The sequence below is a fragment of the Rhinolophus ferrumequinum genome, chromosome 26 (genome assembly GCF_004115265.2).
Source record: "Rhinolophus ferrumequinum isolate MPI-CBG mRhiFer1 chromosome 26, mRhiFer1_v1.p, whole genome shotgun sequence".
NCBI classification, from domain to species: domain Eukaryota; kingdom Metazoa; phylum Chordata; class Mammalia; order Chiroptera; family Rhinolophidae; genus Rhinolophus; species Rhinolophus ferrumequinum.
In genome coordinates this window covers 3729820-3750357 of record NC_046309.1, presented here as the reverse complement: position 1 = coordinate 3750357, position 20538 = coordinate 3729820, and the positions used below count along the sequence as shown (strand labels likewise).

Here is a 20538-nt window from a genome sequence, read left to right as displayed (position 1 = left end):
TTCCTTTCAGCTTCCTCCACACCCTTTGCATTGCCCACTGCCCCTCCATATGCCCTTGATTTCTGAGGCTTCTCAGCTCTGACACGTTCTCTCCGTTTCCTCCTCATTCCCTTTGGGGTGTTCATGTCATTGCCTGCCCACCCTCCCTGGCCCTTGCCCTTGGGCCCTTCTGCGGCTCATGCCTCGATGGACCTGTGATTGCAGAGAGGAGAAGGAGCGCTGGATACGGGCCAAGTACGAACAGAAGCTCTTCCTGGCCCCGCTGCCGAGCTCAGACGTGCCGCTGGGGCAGCAGCTGCTCCGGGCCGTGGTGGAGGACGACCTGCGGCTGCTGGTGATGCTGCTGGCGCACGGGTCCAAGGAGGAGGTGAACGAGACCTACGGGGACGGCGACGGGCGCACGGCGCTGCACCTCTCCAGCGCCATGGCCAACGTGGTCTTCACGCAGCTGCTCATCTGGGTGAGCCGGGGCTCTGCTCCCCCACGCGGGCTGCCTCGTCCCCTTTCTGTCCCCAAGAACCCCCCTTTCCCACCACGTCATGTCAGCTGTGAACACGTGCTTTCTCCTGCAGTACGGGGTGGACGTGAGGAGCCGGGATGCCCGAGGCCTGACCCCACTGGCCTACGCGCGCCGGGCCGGCAGCCAGGAGTGCGCAGATATCTTGATCCAGCATGGCTGCCCTGGGGAGGGCTGTGGCTTACCACCTGCCCCCAACAGAGAGCCTGCCAATGGCGCCAACACTGCTGCCGAGCTGCACCGAAGTCCCAGCCTCCTCTAAGGCCCAGGCAGACGGGCCCGAAGGACTGCGTAGCCTGGGGACCACCCTCCCTACAGGCGCTGGGGAAAGAGAGACACAGAACGAGCAGCAGGCACATGCGGAAAGGAAGAAGGAAAACAAAACGGAGAGTCAATGAGGACAAGAGCTGAGTGGGGGAGATGATCAGAGATGTCTGGGATTTGAACCGCAGCAGATGGTGTAGAGGTATTTAGCCTCCTGCCCTACGGTGCCATTGAGAAGGGACAGGACCCTTTGGAGGTACCTGTGAGGAGAGGGGAGCAGGACCTCTCCCTCCTCCAGATTCCTACCCTCTAGTGCCAGCCCCCTGCAAACTTGCATCCTAAAGTGGAGCCACCAGGACACAGGTTGGGGGTGCTGGATGAGAGAGATGGGGGTGATCTGTGAGTCCCGTGTAAATTTGTACATTGGAATATTTATGTTTGTGTACATATTTGGTGTGCGTGTATGATGAGCCAATAAAGCAGACTGTGTGCGGCCTTGTTTGCCCCTTTATATCTCTGCCTTTCCCAAAATGCCCCATCTCTACTTCTCTGTCCCTGTCTTCTCCTTTTCTCTGTCTGTACTCTAGGATTTTCTCCCCTCTCAGTTGGTCTGAGGCCCAGAGGGTCTCCCCTCAGCCTTCCACATGTGTTTCTGTCAGCCCTCCTGCTTGGGGGTGTAGTTGAGTTTGTCAGCAGCGCTGGCCATGAACCCTGATGGGAGCTCTGGAAGCTCTTCCCCACTCACACCCCCACCCCCAAAAAACTTTTCCAGCTAGTCTCATTTTCTTCAACATTCTATCATGGCAGTAACCTCCTGCCTTGCCATGTACTGGCCAAAGTTCACCCAAAGAACGGGCATGAGCACTGTCCCCCTTGCTGAGAGTCTGGGAACGAGCCCACACAGCCAGATGGACAGAGAGATGCCTGAGTCAACGCACAGGAGAAGTTCTGAGAACGCCGCAGGGTAAGTGCTTAGTAGGGCGGCACTTCTCTCGGGGCCCATGCCTCGGCTTTGCTTTTGAGGAGCGGGGAGGAGCAGGGCACAGGGGGCAGAAGGGTCCATCTGATGGGCATCTTGATGCCCATCACCTTGCCAAGCTGGGGCAGAATCCAGAGCCCCTGCTTTTCCCTCTATCCCTTAGTTCTTCTAGAAAGAAAACCTAGGGGAAACCCCTGTACCTGTTCTAGAAGGATGAGAACTTGCTAAGTTAGGGTCCACTAACGTTCCTTAATTTGCTCATAGAATTGCAGCCCCAAAGCTTCAAATTCCTGGCTCCGTAGCTTCCCCCATATTACATACCACTCCAGAACCATCAGTCTTCCCGGCCTCGTGCACTTTGCAGTGGGCCTTCTCACCTAATCTCATGGTCTAACAGAAGAGGGTGTGGTGTCCCGAGCTTTGTAAAGGCTGTGATGCGGAGAAGGAGAGACGTACTTAATGCCCTAAGAAAGAGCAGTGGAAATGGGTCTTTCCCTCCAGACCCTCACGTCCGGAATACCAAAGAGTGGCAGGGAGAGACTAAGCTGCTGTGTCCTCTGTGTAGAAAAAGATGAATGCCGTCCCCGCCGATGAGGGTGAGGTCCCCGGCCCGCCCGTCAGTGGCAGGACTGGTAACCGCTACCTAGTTAGGCGGGGCCTTACATACCCCAGCTAAACGAGGGTCACGTACGCCATTCCTCTGTAACCAGAAGGGAGTGACTCCTCTGTCCTGAGGGCTGCCAGCATTTCCAAAGAGAAGAAAGAGGAAGCTTGCCTGTTTAATGGGTCAAGAAAAGTGCAGTTAGGAGCATGAGGTCTCAGCGGCAAAGGATGGATGTGGAGGTAGGTTACGTGGGAGGAGATGGTGTGTCCCGAGGAGCTCCTAAGGAGGTGAGTGACCGTCCCTTTCGTTTCTTTGCATGTCCTTGTACTATAGACAGACAAGGCAGTACCCACGCGGGGGCAGTAAAACGGAACTCAACTCTGGCTGAGGATCGAGGAAACACAACTTTCCCAGTCCCTCTCAGGGGTGCAGACAGACAGACAGAGGCTGATGGATCCATATATACAAACTTTACACAAAATAAATAAGGAGCTGTGATCCGTATGGCGAGGCATCGCCCTGGATTCCTCCCACCCGTCAGAAGTGATTCCAGGAACCTTTCAGGCCCCTAGGCATTTTAGAACCCACCCCGTCCCCAGGAGTCCCCCTCAGTCCCAACGGGAATCTGAGCCCCTGGCACCCTGACGCCCCGGTCCTGAGGGTCTCTGGTACAGGCTCAGGGCCAAGTGCTCACACCTCAGGTGGCCAGGAGAGCAGCCCTGGAGCTAAGTCCATTGCCATCTGAGCCCCCTGCCCGGGCAGAGTCACAGTGGGAACCCCTCTGGTCTGCAGAACCACCACCCAGTCTCAGAGCAGGCACAGTCCTTGGGAGGCGTCAGGGCCGGGCCCCCTGTTCCATCTGTTGGTGCTGGCTCCGCACGGCAAACCGGTTGACATGCACCGGTATGGGCACCACAATCTTGGGGTTTCTTACGGGCTCTCCAGAACGGCTGCTCACATTGCCAGCTTTGATGCGCTTCCACTTGGCCCTCCGATTCTGAAACCAGATCTTGACCTGCACCTCGCTGAGCTTGAGCGCGTGGGCGATCTGGGAGCGCTCTGTCAAGCTCAGGTATTTCTTGCAGTGAAACTCCTTCTCCAATTCCAAGAGCTGCTCACTGGTAAATGCGGTGCGGCGGCGCCTGCTTTTGCCCCCAGGAGCTGTGACTCCTGCTGCTACTGGGGCTGTGTCCTCAGTGCCAGCCCCCAGGCTCCCCTTGAGTTTCGGTTTAGGTCCCAGAAGCACCCCTGGGCCCCCTCCAGAGCTGTCCAGGAAACCGTCGTCCTCGCTGTCACCACCTGAGCCCTCTTCCTCCTGTTCGCTGCCTGCCGGGTCTCTCGCGGGCGCCTCCAGCTTCTCCTCGTCTGAGCTGTACACCTTCCCCTCTGGGAGCAAAGACCAAGAAGGCAGGGAAAGGCAGACAGGTTGAAGGAGGCACGTGGAACCATGGAACCGTGGCCAGACGGACAGCAGGAAGAGAGACAGACGTGCAGGGGGTGAGATGGAGAGGAGGCACATCCAGGGTGAGGGGTGGGGAAGAGGTTCAGGGGAGACAGAAATGGGAAGAAAGGAATTAGCGAGCACAGCTTTCACTACGGCAAAGGGGGCCGGGCAGGCATGTCTGTCAAAGGAACGTAATCCCCGGGGCTGTCCCCTCAGCATTCCCACCACCTGCACCTCATTCTGCCTACTCACACCGCCTGGGTTTCTGCAAGCCCAGACCACGCAGCCTCGGCCCAGAATGAAGCCGTGGACCTGGCTTAGGAGCCTGTCAGTTGCCGTCCGCAGGAGTGGGCGACGTAGGACAATCCACCTTTGCAGGCGAGAGGGGCACCTGGGGGCTGTTGGTCTTTTATTCTCCTAGGAAGGAAGCCTCATCCAGCCCAGTGGGGAGAGCCACGTGTGGACCTCTGTTCTGTCTCCTCTCCTTCCCTCACTTAGATCTAGAACCATAACATATCATTTCCAGATGGGAACTAGAGGGTCATCTGATTCCCCACCCCTGCTCCCAAAATCTGGGTCCAAGAAATGTTATCCAAGGACCTAGGAGTCAGAAGGTTTCCTTACTGCACCCCCTGCCCAATTGTCCTTAACCAGACCATCCAGCCCGGAATGGGGACCCCTCCCAGCCACATGGCCCGATGTCTCTTCCAATTACTTAGCCCCCCGAAGTCTCTCTCAGTCTTTCTCCTTATTTTAGAATGACGTCATCGCTTTTCCACCTCCCCTCTCCTAGTCCAGATTCCTGAGCAGCAAGCAGCACAGCTGCTTTCTGCTCAAGTTCAGAATCCTGAGGACCCTGAGCTTGATGTCAGCTGGGAACATGGAGGGAATATGGGAAGAAACAGAACTGCGGCAAGGAAAAATGTAGAGGGTGAAAAAGAAAGTCTCATTTAGATCACTGATTATTTGTAATCACAGCCATATAAACATGTTAACCCCTACATAATTCTAAAATTTAATTCAACCGTTGGGTTTATACTTAATCCACTGATGTTTTTGCCAGATCTGCAAGTAATGCATTACAAATGTTTTCAGTGTTTGAATTTCACAAAATCTCTTGTTTTCTGCCCAAAGGACCGGTAAGTAAAACAGCAAAAAGTCAAAAGAAAACTACCCAACAGGAACGAGAACAAGAGAAAATGGATAATCCGTAAACTGAAGAGCTCCTTACCCATCGAGTTCACTGAGTAAAGATGGGCAGGACTTCACAAATGTGGGAGTGCATGCACGCTCGCGAGCACCCCGTGACTGAGACTACAACCCAAAACAAAATCACTTCAGGGAACGGTGAAATGCTGTATAAGAGAAAAGGGGCGCGCATGTGGGTACGTGGCTAGAACACCTTCCGGCACGCAGAGCTGACCTCTAACCCCACCTGGATCTGCCTGCGTGCCAGCTGGGCCTCCGGACCAGCGCTGTCGCTGCCAACCCCCTCCCCCCCCCAGGGTTGGCCCTTTCCCCTCACTGACGCCCTGATGCCTTTCCCTCCAGAGCCACGCTGACATTTCCCTCAGAGGCCAGAACCCTCGGTCCATGTCCAGATCCCACCTCCATCTCGGTCTGCTTCTTCACCCCTCAAAGGTGTTTCTACCCCCCAGCCCACCTTCTCTCCCTGTAGTGCTTCACTCTCTGTGTAACCTTCTCCAAATCCACGCGGCGCACCCCGTTCGGCGCACCCGCCTCCTGTACTGTTTTCAGCAGCAACTGGTCTTCCTCCTCTCCTTCCCAGCTGCCCGGCTTCCTGTGCTCTGAGGATGCGCGCCTCAGGGCACCCCTCTCGCCACCGCCACCCGTGCTTCCTCCCTGTCTCATCCCCGGCCAAATCCTTTTGAGTTCCTGCAAGACTCGTAGCCTAGGTTTCCTCCTTCGTGTGCCAGGGCTCTTCCCCACCCTAGTTTCCACGTCCACAGAATGCAAACTCAACATGTCACAGTCTGAACTCGCCATCTGTCTCCCAGGCCAGCTCTTGCCCCAGCCCCACACCCAGCTTTCCCGTCTCAGGCAACTCCATCCTCCCTGTAGTTCAAACCTTCGCTCTCTTACAGCCCAGGCCCAATCCACCAGCGGGTACTGGTCGCGAGTGCTGCTGCCTGTAAAATACACGCAGACTCTGACCTCTTCTCACCACCTTCTCTGCATCCAACTAATCAGTCACCTCTCCCCTGGGGCACGGACGTTTCCTCCAAACTGCTTTTCCTGCTTCTGCCCTCTCCCCTTTCCCCACGTTCTTCTCTGGAATACTACACGTACCCTTCACCTAGGGTTCGGCACTGGCTCATTCCCTAAGTAAAGGTCTTTATCACTCTTTTAAAATTAAAATTCTCAGTACTCCCCACCTCTGCTTTATTTATTGCTATAATACATGTCACCAACTTTGTTGATTCATTTTATTGGCGCGCTCTCTCTTCTTATTAGAATATAAACTCCATGAAGGTAGGGATTTTTCATATACTTTTTCACTGCTGTATCTTCAGCATCTAGAAAAGTACCTGCACACAGGAGGCACTCAATAGATATTTGTTGACTAAATAAACTATTCCCAAGCTTGCTCTCTCTCTCTCTCTCTCTCTCTCTCTCTCTCTCTCTCTCTCTCTCTCTCCGTCCTTCCTTTCCCAAGCCTCTCCTAAGATATTCCCTACCTACGTCCCACCCCATCCCAGCTCCTCCGGTGCCCATGAGACATTCTCTCCAGGAGTATCCTGCCCACTTTTCAGGATGCCCTCTGATCTCACAGTAGCTGGAGAGGAACCCACATGGAACGGAAATTTATAGGATCTTATGCTAAAAAAACGAAGGACAATCTCCAACATTATTACTACACCCTCTAACTTTTAACTTTTAAAACATGGTTTTGTAGTAAATAATCACAGAAAAAACAGAATCTTGGGAAAACTCGGACCAATATTACAATATTTTAAACAGCTGCTAAAAAGGCAGCAACTGGATTTTAGGGCTTGAAGGATGAACTCATTTAGCACAGCTTGGGGTACCCAAGGGCTGTCCAATAAATCTAAATTGATGATGATCGAGACGAGGCTCCCAGGTTCCTTGATCTGGCAGGGCCCTCCTGAGATCACATCATCCATCCCTCTGTCTTCAGACAGATCCCATAAAATCAAGGCCACATAAGCGGGCCACCCTCAGTGCTGCTTTTAAAGCCAGACAAGAAGCACAGGTTCACAACCTCTCGTGGTTGCTTGATCCCAGTGGGATGCTGAGCGGCAAGGACAAGAGTTTCTCTCTGAGCCTTTATAATCATGACACTGAGGGCTCTGATAAGCAACTCTTGGAAGGAGATGGGGGTGGGACAAAGAAGAAAGCAACCCAGAGGGCAAAATACAGCTCCATGAGAGTATGGGACAGTGAATGAGACCAAGGAGGAGTGGGAGAGAGAAGGAAAGCAGACAGACAGGGGAGTGCGGCACGAGAGAAGTAGGGTAGACATAGTGGCAGAAGAATGAAATGACAGAGGAATTGAAAGAGCTAAAAAGTTTAGAGATGAGAGAGAGAAAATAGGGGAACACATCAAGAGGAAAAAAGAGAGCAAAAAGCTTTTTTGTTTTTGAACCCCACACCCCTACGTTTTTTACCCAAACATTGATCCATTGGAGCAAAGCAAAACCTTTTGGCCCTGCCATGTATTCTGCTCCACCAACAGTGGAGTACGTTAGAACGCAATACAACACGCAAGAACTGAATGAGCAATACAGTCCTTTACAACCAATCCTGCACAATATAGTAATCCTGAAACAGCTGGCTATTTTCTCTTGAATCAGCTAAGAAAGAAATGCAAACTATTTTATCTGATTTGTAATGAATATTAATCGTTAATATAATCAAACAAAACAAAAAAAAAGTTGCACATAGAAAAATGTGTTATTGACTAAAAATGGACAGAAGCAAATCTTTTTGATAAAATTCTTATTTGCAAAATTTGATGTAGAATAATTGGGCTTGGTAGATATAATGTCACTAAAAGTACATTTCTAATTATAGATGCCCTAACTGGTTGATAGGAACAAAAAACTTGATCAACAAACCAAGACTTCATCGAAAATTTTACATGAGAAATAATGATTCTGATGAGAATAATTTCAGCAAAAGGAAAATTTTTAATTGGAAATGATTTGACTGTGCTCGGTAGGTAAGCCAAACAGATCCAAAGGTTCTGTCCTTTGTGTATGAACATGTTATTACAAGTAACAGAAGATTGGTTGAGTTTTCAACTTGTTCCCTGTGGGCAGGTCGAGAGTCAGTGAAAAAAGTGTGGTATCTGCCCAGGGGGGTAACTGTGGGGCAGACTGGTTATTAGGAAACATTCAGAGTTCATTGTGAATTCTTCCGGTGGGTACTATTACCCTACGTACCAGAAATCACAAGGTTTGAGCCACAAGCACTCGTAAAGTCCATGCCAGGGCGTTAATCCCACTCGAGAGAGCAGCACTCAGGCTCCAGGGACGTGCTTACAGGGGGCCTGCCTTCCAAGAGGAAGGGACGCAGCTCCACAGACACAGAGAAGCCCCACCTTGGTAATGGGTCCAGTCAGGCTGGAGAAGAAGTCAAGGGCCAAAGAATCCATGGCAGGTATTTTCCAGTAGAAAGAATCAACAGCACCAAGCTCATGCTGTCTGGAGGGGGCGTCCCCCAACTGTGGTCACCAAGGATGGTGGGCTGGAGTTCTGGTGCAGAAAAGCACCCTGGGAGTAGAAAACCATGTTAGATCCCAGCTATGGGAAGGTAGGAGTTCCTGTGCTGTCCCTCATCCACCCTGCTCTGTTCTAGTTGATATAAAATCAATAGTCTTTATTATGCACGGAAGAGAAGTCTCTCCCCCATTCCACTCAGTTCTCACTTCCCTTCCCTTCCCTCCACTTCAAAACAAACTGCCTTCACAGCCCCCAGCCACTCTCAGGACACAGAGTCTCCTGATTCTCCTCATCAGGTCAATGACTCAGCTTCCTAAATACAGAACCAAATTTTTTTTCTTTTGGTGGGAGGTGGTCAAAAGGTGGGAAGAAACCCAGGTCCCTCAAAAAAACAAAAAAGAGGTACATTTGCCACCCCTCTCATTTCTAACTCCTCATCTCACCATCATGCCCAGCACAGAATTATTTCTCTGTTCTTTTCAGAGACAGTACTTTCTCCCATCGTTTACAGCAACAAACCGACTTTCAGTTGGCTTTTCCCTCATCCCCATGCCTTTCATGCCTCCGGGATGCTATTGCTCCTTCCTATAATTTTAGGTACAAGAAGGAACATTCATTTTCACTTTCTCTATTCGTCCCATGACTCTGCGGCATACTTTACTCCAGGTCGACGTGACAATGTTCTCTCCACCACTGTCATCCAGAGCCTCTCCCACCTTCAGAACAAGTTCAGGGCAATTTTCCCAGCAGTCCAAGCTCAGAGCTCCTCTCACGGCAGACAGACATGATCGTTGCCTCTATAAGCTTTAGCTTTCCCCAAACACTTTCACATGCATTATTTGATCTTCTCACCCAAGTTGGAGTAGACCTATTTATTAGCAGTAGTACTGGGAGACTAGTAACCTTATTTTCAGCTGAAGATACTGAGTTTCAGAAAGATTAAATGATTTTCCCAAGTCGTACAGCTAGGGACAGGGCCATGCCTAGAAACTTGGTCTCCTAAATAATCAATGCTGTTTTATCCTTTGCATTTTATCCTTTTATCTTCTTTTCTCCTCCCACTCGAAATACAAAGCCCTTTCCCCGGATGCCTCAGCAGATAAATAACCTCCCTATCAAATCCAGTTTTAGTTGAGACCTCATCCCTTTCACTTGTCACCTCCGAGCTCTATCCTGATTGCTATCTTCCCTCAACATTCTCAGAGAAGATTCTTAAAATTGCTGTAGGAGAGGCCGCACTCACCAAATGTCACCTCGGTCCTTTAACAGGCTATTCCTCTCCTCATTTCCCAAAACAAAATTCCCACCAGATCTTTCTCGTATTTTCTTTTTCTGTCATTATTGGTTTGTATAAGGTAAGCTTACCAGTCAACATGCCTTTTATTTAGAAACGCACTTTCACATTTGAAAAATAATATTGCCAAACTATGGAAACAGCGTTGTTTTAATATCAATTTTCTCTAGCTTCTAGTTTGCAACTGTCTCCCTCACCCGTCAAGTACAGCTCTTTCTTGTTCATGCATCAGCCTCGTCGAGACACAGAAATTTTCTGCCGTCTTCCTCTCTCTCTCCCTTCCTCATTAGAGAGCTCTTTTTTCAGGGCCTTACTCCTGGTATTTCTTCTGTCACCCCTAGGACTACGTAACTAGCCCGGGAGAAGGCTTTCCCTCCTCATACTAAAAGGGAATTAAAGGTATGCTTTTGTCATTCTTTCTGGTTGAGTTAGGTACCTGTTTGGAGTTGGTTTTTGTCTGCCCCGTGCCCCCTTCCTTTAGGCACTGGGATTGTCAGTCACGTTTCTCCACCTTCATGACATGTAGGGAGCTAGATCTGACCAATCCAAACATCCCACCTCCCTGGGGACCCGACTCAAGCTGCTTAATCAGTCATCCTAGGATATTATATGTGCTAGAATTCACTGGGGTCCCAACCTGGGGTTTTAAAAATGAAGAGCTGCCTATGCTTGTGCCACCTGCCTCTTAAGGAGAGAATGAGGTGAAGACACAGAGAGAAGCCAGGCTGAGAGTAAGAAAAAAAGACCTAACAACACTGTTTGTATTCCTCGTGGTCACGTGAATCAATAACTGTGCCTTTTTAGCTCAAATTAGAATTGAGCTACTGTCACTAGCAATGGAAAGAGCTCTGACTCCATACAATGCTCTAACTAGAAGTGACAATGATCGCATGACTCCAGGGGAAGCAAGCCTCCCCACCCTACACCCACAACTCTCCCATCCAAAATCATGTTGCTACATTCCCTGAAATTATTCGTAATAACCGCACCTAAAACTCCAACAGCTTGAAATTCATTTGGACTTAAAAAAATCTCCATCCGAGTGTGAATTATTTTAATCCAATGGCTTTGCTCCTAACAAGTAGACATCAGACATATGAAGGATAGGAATTTTGATGAAGGAAAAAGGAGAGGTAATTTTTTTTTCAGTGGAGAGAAAGGAGGAACAGGCTCCCGGGGGACAGGGCAGGGCTTTGGGCAGCGTTAAGGTCTACAGAGGAAGCTAAATGTCAGACAGGGAGGCCGGAAGGAGGGAGAAAGCCAAACGCAAACGCTCACTCTACCCCTATTCGATTCATACAATGTTGTCTCCTGGCAGTTTCCGTGTGAACAGTTCTCAGAATACAGCGCTATTTCTATTATTCCCAGAAATATCCGTCCTTATCAGTAGAAAGAGTGTCACCTACCCTACACAATTCCTAGGGAAGATGTCTTCCCCACCTTAATTCCCGGGAAAGCTCTCCATCCATTTCCAGGGCGAGGAGAACACGGATCATTTCTTTCACACCTAGTACTTTAGGATGCTGGACAAATATCTCCTGATTTAATCCTTAATTCTGTGAGGTAAGTATTGTTGCCCTTATTTTACTGGTGAGGAAACTGAGACTTCAGAGGTTAGTATTTCATGGTAGGTCACAAGACAGGGTGGCTGGCACCAAGATCTGTGTTCAAAGCCTGTGCTCGTTCCTCTGCATGACACCACATCTCTTTGTTAACACTGAATGAAAAAGAGGCTGAATTCTAACGTCACCTATCATAAATACTGTACCCATTGGACAAATAACATAAAAGGCCAGGACTGATTCCACACAGGAGCTGATTGTACAACACATCCTTTCTTTTTCTCCCTCCCTCACGGGCATTGCTTTCTTCCTCACCAGGTAAAATCAGTCGCAATTGATCCTCAATGTTTTGGGCCTGGAGAAGAGCTGCTCCCACCTTTCTCAAATGTTTTTCTCTCTCATGTCTTCTGAGGGCTGTACACAGCCATAGCTCAGGTAACACGGCCCCGGTCCGCAATGACAAAGCCTCAAAGCTCAGCCCTGGTTTCACCTCAAGATGTACATATCCCAGCCTCCCTCTTCCTCGTCAGCTACCGCGACAACTCAGCACTGAAAAGTGTAGAATTTGCCCCAATCCCTATGCTCCAGATGCTTGGTGTTTTTTTTAAAGGAAACAATTCATGAATAAGGGTATCCTTATAGATAAAAACAGAATTGTAGAGCTAGAAGCAACCTTACAGATTATCTAACTCAAAGCCCTAATCTTACCGAGGAGGGAGGTAAGACAGAGAGGTCTGATTTGGCCAAGACCACCCAGTTCCACATGTAATGGACAGAACACGCAGCATCCATTCCAGCGCAGAGCGCTTCGTGCCTTCACTCTCAGGATAATTCCCTCCTCCTCTCTCTTCCCAGTGTATCGCTGCCTTACTTCTCTTCCCATGGCTCCCAATACAGCTCCATCTTCTCCATTACTTCTATTATAACACCATTGCCTCCAGAATTCAGTCAAGAAACCCATCTCCCACTACCCCCAGTGCAGAACCAGTAGCCTGTGTCTCCTGTTCTCATTTTTCACGCGTGCTTTTTCCTCAGAACCCTCGTCTCTGCCCGCCAGTCTCCCCACTTCTAATACAGATTTTTTGTGTGTGTCGTCACTTAGATTATTCCTTTCCCTCCCACGAGGAGACAGGGATGAAGACGCTGCTTCATCCAGTGCAGGGCTCCCTCTGCCTCCCACAACTTAATTCCACTGGAGTAGGCCATCTTCTATCACACCAAATTGAAGCATCTCTTCTCCCTTTTAGGCACATCAACATTTCTTTCACATGACTCAAAGCTGATACCTTTCCCCCAGCGTGATCATGTTTCCAATGAAATACCCTAACCTCTTCTTTCTGACCCCGAATCCACACGTCTGTCGACTCCATCATGGTCTCTGCAGCGGTGCATCACCAACTGCATAGACAGCTCTGTCCTTTCCACTGGTCCCAACACAGGCAGTCTTCTCTCCACCTCAGCACGGGGGCACCTCCCCACTCCCTCTAGATGAAAGTTCTCTCCCCCCACTCTCTTTATCGTCCCTATTTCAATCTTGTTCTCTTTTTGAACATCCACTCCATTACTTCTCTCATTTCCATTTCCTAATTCCCAGTTTCCCTGCAAAGATTCTTCTTTCCCCATTACCTTCAAGGCAAAATTCTTCCTTGCCTGTAGCTTCCCATTGTAACGTCACTCTCAATGCAAAGCGCTGCTCGTATTATGTTCTTCCTTCTTTCCAGTGAAGTATTTCCCCCTCCTCATTCCAATTCCTGCCTCTCTTCTATTATTCCCAGTACAGACTGTTCATGCCCATGATGCTAAGAATAACCCTGATTATTTATAATATACATCTCCAAATTTACATGTGCCACTGCAGAGGGCCCTTCTCTCTCCCACTGCTTGGGTGTTACCTTCACTGTGGTACAGGGCATCTCAGTATCCCACTCCACTCCTAATAAAATTTTCCCCTTGTCATTTCTGAGTGCTCTCTCTCTCTCTCTCTCTCTCTCTCTCTCTCTCTCTCTCTGTCTCTGTCTCTCTCAACCAGGGATTTTTAACCTTTTCTGAGCCACGAACTCCTTGGCAGGTTGATAAAACCTATAATGCTTTTACTTGTGTAACTTAAAACACATAGGATTATATTAGAGGCCAATTGTGTAAACATACAGTTGTCAAACATTTAAAATGAATTTGTGATATAACCATATACGCTTCTTTATTAATTCATTAAATAAAAAGATGCCTACAAAGACTAGAAATGTATATGAAAATATCTGTGATTTCAATTGGTGACAAAAATCTCAGGTACAACTGAAACTACAGTGGTTTCTGGCCTACATTTATAATTAAAGGAAGTGCTAAATTTTAGTTAGAAATTAATAAAGATGTAATTTTTTCCCCACCCATAATTAACAGATCCCCTCACAAGAGGTTCGTGGAGTCCATATTAAGAACCCTACTTTAAACACGAAGGCTACAAAAATAAGCTTTTATTCTGTGGAATTGAAAAGAACATTAAAAATCATCTGAACCAAAACTTTTATGTTACCGATGAGGAAACTGAAGCCTAGAGAAGTTATAAGGCTTTGAATCTCTCAGAGTGTCCTGAACATACTAAGCCCATAAGAGGCACACAATACACGTTCCCTGAATTGAACTAAGCGACTCGACACAATTGCCTGGCTAATGAGTGACCTGAACTCTAAAGATGAGACTGGAACCCATGTGTCATGCCTCCTAGATAAAAGTTGCTTCCCTCACATTAAGTTAATGCAATATTTGCCTTTCTTTAAAGGTCGGTGGAGCAATCACTCTCAATGTATGCTCGTCCTCAACATTTTTTTTAGAAAATACACCCCACTTCCAAGGAAAATCTCCCTCCTGTTTCTAATCACAGAACTCTGATTCCACATCACGTTGTCATTTCCTGTGTTTCTCTCATGAGTAAATATATCTTGACAGTCATAATAGATACCTATTCAGAAATTAACTGACGGTCATCTCAAAGGGTCTCTAGCTACAATCAGGTGCTTAGCTTGCAGCAATCAGCATTCAAATATCATGCTCCTGGTAAGTTTCCCTGGTCTTCTGGCATGATTTCCATTATTGTTGTCAATCTCTATTCAGAAATTGGCAAATCTTTTTCTGCTTAGTATTTAAAAATAAAGTTCACTACACTGCCTTCTCTCAGGTCTGTCCCATCATGTTCTCTTCTCTATGTCATCTCAACTACAAGTGTTTTCTTCACCACACTCAACTGGCATTATCTTTCATCTCAATCTCTCACTATATTTTTATCATCCATCCAACAATTATATATGGAGTACCTACCATCCCTCACTTCTTAAGTATTTGTGTCCAGGCAATCCAACTCTTTTCTCCCTGAATGAATCACTGCTCTAGAAACCCCCAAGGTAAAGTTTTCTTCTGCATTTCTCCAAACAGACAGCTCTTTTCATCACCCCCCAGCACACAGCACCCCCTTAACCCACTGTCTGTGTATATTTGCACCAGATCTCCACAGCGTCAACTTAACTTCAGTTACTCTGAGTCAGAGCTTACACGCACCTTCACACGGAAGACCCTCTCTTTCCTGCCATTTAGAGCTCACGGCTCTCTTCTCTCCATTATTCCTAACATCGAGAACTCCACTAGCCACTACCTCTTATTTCCTCGAAGCTCCTTTTCCCCCATCACTTTCACATTACTCTGTTCTTATAACTCCCTAGGGTTGTTATGTTGAATGTGGTCACTACTGGTCAATACATTGACCATGTCAAAAATGGCTAGTCTGAATTGAGTTTTGCTGGAAGTGTCAAATACACACGGGGTTGCAAAGACTTAGTATGAAAAGAGGATATAAAACATCTCATTAAACATTTTTATATTGATTAATGCTGAAATAACATTTTGGACACATCGGGTTAAATAAAATATTAATTTCAACTGTTTTTATTTACTTTTTATATGGGTTTTTTGTTGTTGTTGTTGTTGTTTTTGAGGAGGGCACAGCTCACAGTGGCCCATGAGGGGATCGAACCAGCAACCTTGGTGTTAATAGCACCATGCTCTAACCAACTGAGCTAACCGGCCACCCCATAAAAAATTTTAATTACATAAATCCTTGCTAGACAACACTACTCTGGACTTTTCTGTTGATTCATACTTTTAAATCTTCCCTACTAATTCAAAATTCTTTTCTCTTTCATCACTCCTACTGAGATACCTTCCCTGATTATACTCAATGCTCCTCACACTTGAAACATAGATTTTCAATCTACTATTCTCAATGCCTTTTCCACCCCATTATTTCTGTTCATAGTATTCCTTTGTGCCTAATATAGCTTCTACCCCTGCAATCAAATCATAATAAAGTTCTGTTTTCTTCTTCATCAATTCTAGTAGGGTGGTATCTGTCTTAACTCTCAGCAAAATTTAAAAAAAAAAATAGTCCTAACGATTCTCAAGAAAAAGAACTTCACTTATCATCCTCCAAATTGGCCTATCTTCACTATAATTTCATTTAAAGGGGCTAGTAACTGTAAAACACTAAACTAATATAAATTAATAATTTCAGATCAATGTCACCCATTCACACCAGGACAGCAATTCTTCTTCTGTCATTTGAAAGATAGCTTTCTTTCTCCAAACTCTTCTAATGTTAAGGTTTCAATCCGATTATCTGAGCAGAGAAGTCTCTTATTTCATGCTAAATACTCTAATACATTTTCAAAATGGAGTGTTCGGGTTTTTTCCCACCATTTTCAGCATGGACCATGTGTCATCACGCCCCAAACTGATTTTATGTCCTACATTTCTGGAGTTGCCTTTTCTTTTAAGGGGAAAACCAAGACTGGGGAGGTAAGTGGGCATGAATGGCACGGTGAGGAAGAGTTGGAGAGTTTGTCCTGAGAGTGACAAGTAGCTGTCACAGATAAGATCTCTCACTCATTATTCTCTTGGAATGTTTCTTCTGAAATCTCTCTGTACTGCTCTGCACCAGAAGCCCCACTATAAACCTTTTATGTGTATCTCTTCCCAATACGAATACTCCAGCACCTCTCATCATCCTTCCTCTTTAGGTCTCCTTCCCACCATGCTTAGCAAAGAAATTCCTTGTCTTTACTCCAACTACTAAGTCTTTTTTTTTTTTTTGCATCCAACATTTTCCTCAGATGATGATTTTTCCTTCATCATTCTATGTATGTAAATTCCAGTTTCACATCACTCTCAGTATTGAAAAACCTTTTAAAAAATTACTCCTAGTGTTGAAAGTTTTCCGTTTCCTACTAGTATATTTATTCAGCTCCCTCCCAGTTCTCTCAAGACAGAACTCTTACACACACACACACATTTCTGATTCAGAGATATGGTTCCCTTTTCATATGGCCCAGCTTAAAAATCTCTTGTACATACATCTTCCAATAGACAGCCCTCTCTCACATTCTCTCTTTGGATAATCTGGATATACCGCTCGTTTGTTTGTTCCTTTCTTTATTCTTATTTCCTCAATATCTTTCTTCTGTTCTTTTCCTCCACTTATTCCTTTCCCTCTCTCTCAATGTCTTGTTTTACAGCCACTATTCTACCTGCTTCAGAAGAGCCCCCATTTTACAAATGGGTAAAAATCAAAACTGAGGGGAACCTGCAAGAATATGACAAGTTGCTTGTCCTGCCATTGTTTGGGCATATTCCCCCTTCAGTTTCCTTCTAGTGGGGTGTCTCTCTCCTCTCCCTCAGCTCATCGCGTTCCCAGGTGTGTCTGGTCCTTCCTCTAGCTTCTGTTGCCTCCAAAGCCATCCCTCTGATGGCCTGCCTTACGCTCTTTTCTGCTTTAGGACTATCCTATTCCAAAAATCCTTCTGATCCTTTCTTGTTCTGATCATCCTGCTGGCTGCTCCCCCCCCGCCCCCACTCTGGCCTTTTTATCTCGTGGACATTTCCTCCCACCTTCCAGCTGCTCTATCATTTCCTTTTGATCCTCCTTAGGATACGCTGCTCACACTTCAGTTGCTTGGTTCTCCTGGTCCAATCAGTACGAAAAACAACAACAGCTGAATGCCCAAAGCCAAAATGCCTGGGATTAAAGGGGAAAAGGAGAGGAAGACGGGCTCTGGAACAGCCCTTGGGGTCTGGAAGAGTGATTAGCCCTTTGGTCAATTTCCAGGAAGGGCCCAGGAAACCTGTCACTGGGAATTGCCCTCTCCTGGCAGAGGACAAAAAGCCTATCGCCATCTCCTCCTCGTCTCTGCTAGAGTCAGCAGGTGGGGTCACTTCCACCAGCTAAGCTGGATGCAGCGAACAGTTAGGCAGAGGCAGATCCATCCTGATGCTAAAGAAGTTTAAGCTTCAAGAATCCCATCCTTGCGTGAAGCCCCTGTTTTTAACTAGGGTCCGCCAAATGATATATGCTTTGTATGTCAGCACACCTGAATCTGCCCCTGGGTAGGGAAAAGCTTTTTCTGGCTTCCAGGGGTTAAGGACCAATAAATAGGGAAGCCAGGAGGCCTTTAAGTAGATTGATTTTAAGGGGTTCAATTGAATACATCCTGCCTCTAGTGAGAGGGCATTCCCCCATGGAGGACCCAGGGTTCCTGAACTACCTCTTAGCAGAATCTCACTGGTTCCGGAATCTTAGCTGAATTCCTGACTCCAGGCCCTTGGGCCACACCCAATCCCACCCACCCCTGCCTTTAGCCTCTCTCTTGGCCCCCAGTCAGCCCTGGTCCAGCAGGTGCTAGGACCCTTGACAGCTAAGGTTTCCTTAGGCCCACTACGCGCTGCTCAGTTCTTTAAGGCTTAGCTCTAAACCTGCCAATTCAGAAGTGACCTCTATGAGTAAGATGAAGACATGTCACCAACAGTATTACCTCGGCTTTCAGACACTCTCTTTGCCCCCGGACTCACAGAGACCATTTAGGGTCAATACAACCTTCCCCTCAGAAGCCAGAACGTGCCCTCCCCTTACTGAATTGACAGCTGCCCTAATGTACCCTCAACCTGGGGTCTTGCTGCTCTCCCCAGGAATCCCACACTTGCAGCTTCTCTATTCCCCGCAGATGAGAAAAATGAAGGGATTCTGGAAAGGAGACCCAGGAGAGCAGAGACTCCAGGACTAGAATGCTGGGAGGACAGGCACAGATTTGGGAGGGAGCACCGAGAGGTCGTCGGTGAGGCTTCACTCGCTCTGGAGGCCGAGCAGGGCACGGCTCTGGGATCTAGAGGTGCCGTGTCCGAAACGGAGTTGGCGATGGTTCCGCAGGACCCAGCATCTGCGGGCCTGGGATTCCAGGGCTCCGGGCACGTGCCGACATCCCGAGCAGGCTGCCGTCTGGGATTTCCGGGTAACAAGCCTCCCGCCCAACGCCCCGGTCGGCCCCAGCGCTTACCCGGCAGACTTGGGAAAGTCTCTGAGAAGTGCGGCTGCGGGGGCGGTGGGGCTTCTGCCACTTTCTCCCGGGCGGGCAGCAGCTCGTCGGCTTCCAGCCCGCCCTCTGGGCGTCGGCCGCCCGGCTCCGGGTGGTTTCGGGCAGCAGTGGCTGCGGCGGCGGCAGCGAGTTCCGGGGGCCCGTAGAAGGCGTCGGGTGGCTCGGCGAAGCTGGGCAGTGCAGTGGTCAGCGCCACCATCGAGGGCACGGCCTGGCCCAGCCCCGCGCAGAAGGTGTTGGTAAGGCGGCCGGCGAAGGAGGCTAGCGGGGCGAGGGGTGGGAGGCCGGCCGACAGCGGCGCGGGGGCCAGCGCCTGTGGCAGCACTAGCGGCCGGTAGGGCATGAACATGGGGTAGCCGGTGTAGAGCAAGTGGCCCGAGCGCGGCGGCGGCGGCCCGATCAGGGAGTCGATGGAGAAGGCAGTGCCCGGGCCCCCCCCACTGCCCCCGCCGCTCCCCCCGGGGGCGCCCCCGCCTCCGGCTCTCTGCATCGTGCCCGGAGCTGCGGCCGCCCCGGGGCACTCCCCTCCGGGCGCCGCCGTGCGCCCCGCGGCTCGGGCGCCCCGCGCGGACACGCAGGGCTCGCTCCTGGGCTCCCGGGCCGAGGTGGCGGCGGGGCGCGGGCTCGGCGCAGTGTGGCTCCGGCGCCGCGCTCCCTCGCTCTCATAAGGAGGGAGGGGGCGGGCGAGCGGGCGGGCTGGGGGTGTCGCCCTCCGGACTCATCCATCTTCCTCAAATTACGCTTCACTTCCTCCCTCCGCCCGCCGCCGCCGTGCCCGGCTCTCGCTCCCTCCGCAGAGCCCGTTCCCAGCGGCCCTGCCGGCCGGCCCGGGACCCCGCCCGCCCCCCGCGGCCCAACCAACTATTATTAATGGAGATTGATGAGGCCGGACACGCCGCTTTGTGAAACTTTGCGGCCGGGGAGAAGGCGGCTGCAGCTGTTGGGCCGGTGCCCCTCCCTGCAGCCAGCCCGCCCCCCACTTTGCCCAGTTGGCCAGGGCGTGCACGGGGCGCCGGGCGGCAGGCAAAGAGGGCGAACCGGGAGGGACGGGCCCCGACCACAGCGTCCGGGGGCCGCCGCCCTCTGGCGGACCCCGAGCCTGTGTCCCCACGTGTCTCTCCGCCCCTGCCGCCCCCTCCCCGCTCTTGGGCCGAAGGACTTGGCGGCATCAAGAGTAAGCCCAGAGGGGACAGGCGGGACAGGACCTCGGTGCCCGCTCCGGCCGCGAGGCACGGACGGCAGGAGGCTCAGGGCCGCTCGTACTGGGGCCCTTCTCCCTCTTGGTCATTTCTCCCCAGCCCCGTTCACACTCCGCTGGGCTCCCATGGCACGGGCTCTGCCCCTTCATCCTCATTCCCTCTTTGGTCTCGGGGCTCCCTAATCCCTCACTCTGGCCTCCTGGGTAATTTCCTCGAGGGCCCACACTATGCCAAGTACTTACCACTCCTCTCATCTTTCCCCCTCCATCTTTCTCCCATCCTTTCCATTCTTTCCCTTCCTCCTGCTCTTCCCTGTCTTGCCCTCCTTTCTATCCCTATTCCTATTTGATTATCCCTATGGCTTATTCCCTATCCCGTGCTTATTCTACCCCCCCCATTTCTCACCTATGTCTGTATCTCTTGTCTGTCTATCTGTCTCCCTCCCTCGCTCTCTCTCTCCCCCTCTTCTGCTATTAATTTCCCTGATTGGCTCCCCAGCTCCAGCGCTGCTGATGAGCCCTATTCATTCCCGGGCCTGACACTCTCGACCTGCCGTGGCT

The 20538-nt window shown here is 49.6% G+C and overlaps 2 protein-coding genes and 1 non-coding gene across 8 annotated transcripts in view; 1 reads left to right on the top strand and 2 right to left on the bottom strand.

Moving 5' to 3' along the window:
* AGAP3 (ArfGAP with GTPase domain, ankyrin repeat and PH domain 3) overlaps nucleotides 1–1276 on the top strand; it is a 48184-nt gene extending 46908 nt beyond the window's left edge. For all 6 annotated transcript variants that reach the window (XM_033098719.1, XM_033098717.1, XM_033098716.1 and 3 more), the window contains 2 exons: nucleotides 205–460; nucleotides 573–1276. In XM_033098719.1, the coding sequence (XP_032954610.1) occupies nucleotides 205–460; nucleotides 573–779 (463 nt within the window). In that variant the 3' untranslated portion in view covers nucleotides 780–1276. The remainder of the gene's footprint in view (nucleotides 1–204; nucleotides 461–572) is intronic.
* A 1923-nt stretch (nucleotides 1277–3199) lies between these two features.
* On the bottom strand, nucleotides 3200–19269 carry GBX1 (gastrulation brain homeobox 1). The gene is made up of 3 exons (XM_033098658.1): nucleotides 18741–19269; nucleotides 17632–17634; nucleotides 3200–3750 (listed from the first exon to the last, which is right to left on the bottom strand). The coding sequence occupies exons 1-3, from the start codon at nucleotides 19267–19269 to the stop codon at nucleotides 3200–3202; spliced, it is 1083 nt and encodes a 360-aa protein (XP_032954549.1).
* Nucleotides 15371–15444, bottom strand: TRNAN-AUU (transfer RNA asparagine (anticodon AUU)). The gene has a single exon. It is a non-coding gene; the product is annotated as a tRNA-Asn (tRNA).
* Nucleotides 19270–20538: the final 1269 nt, after the last annotated feature.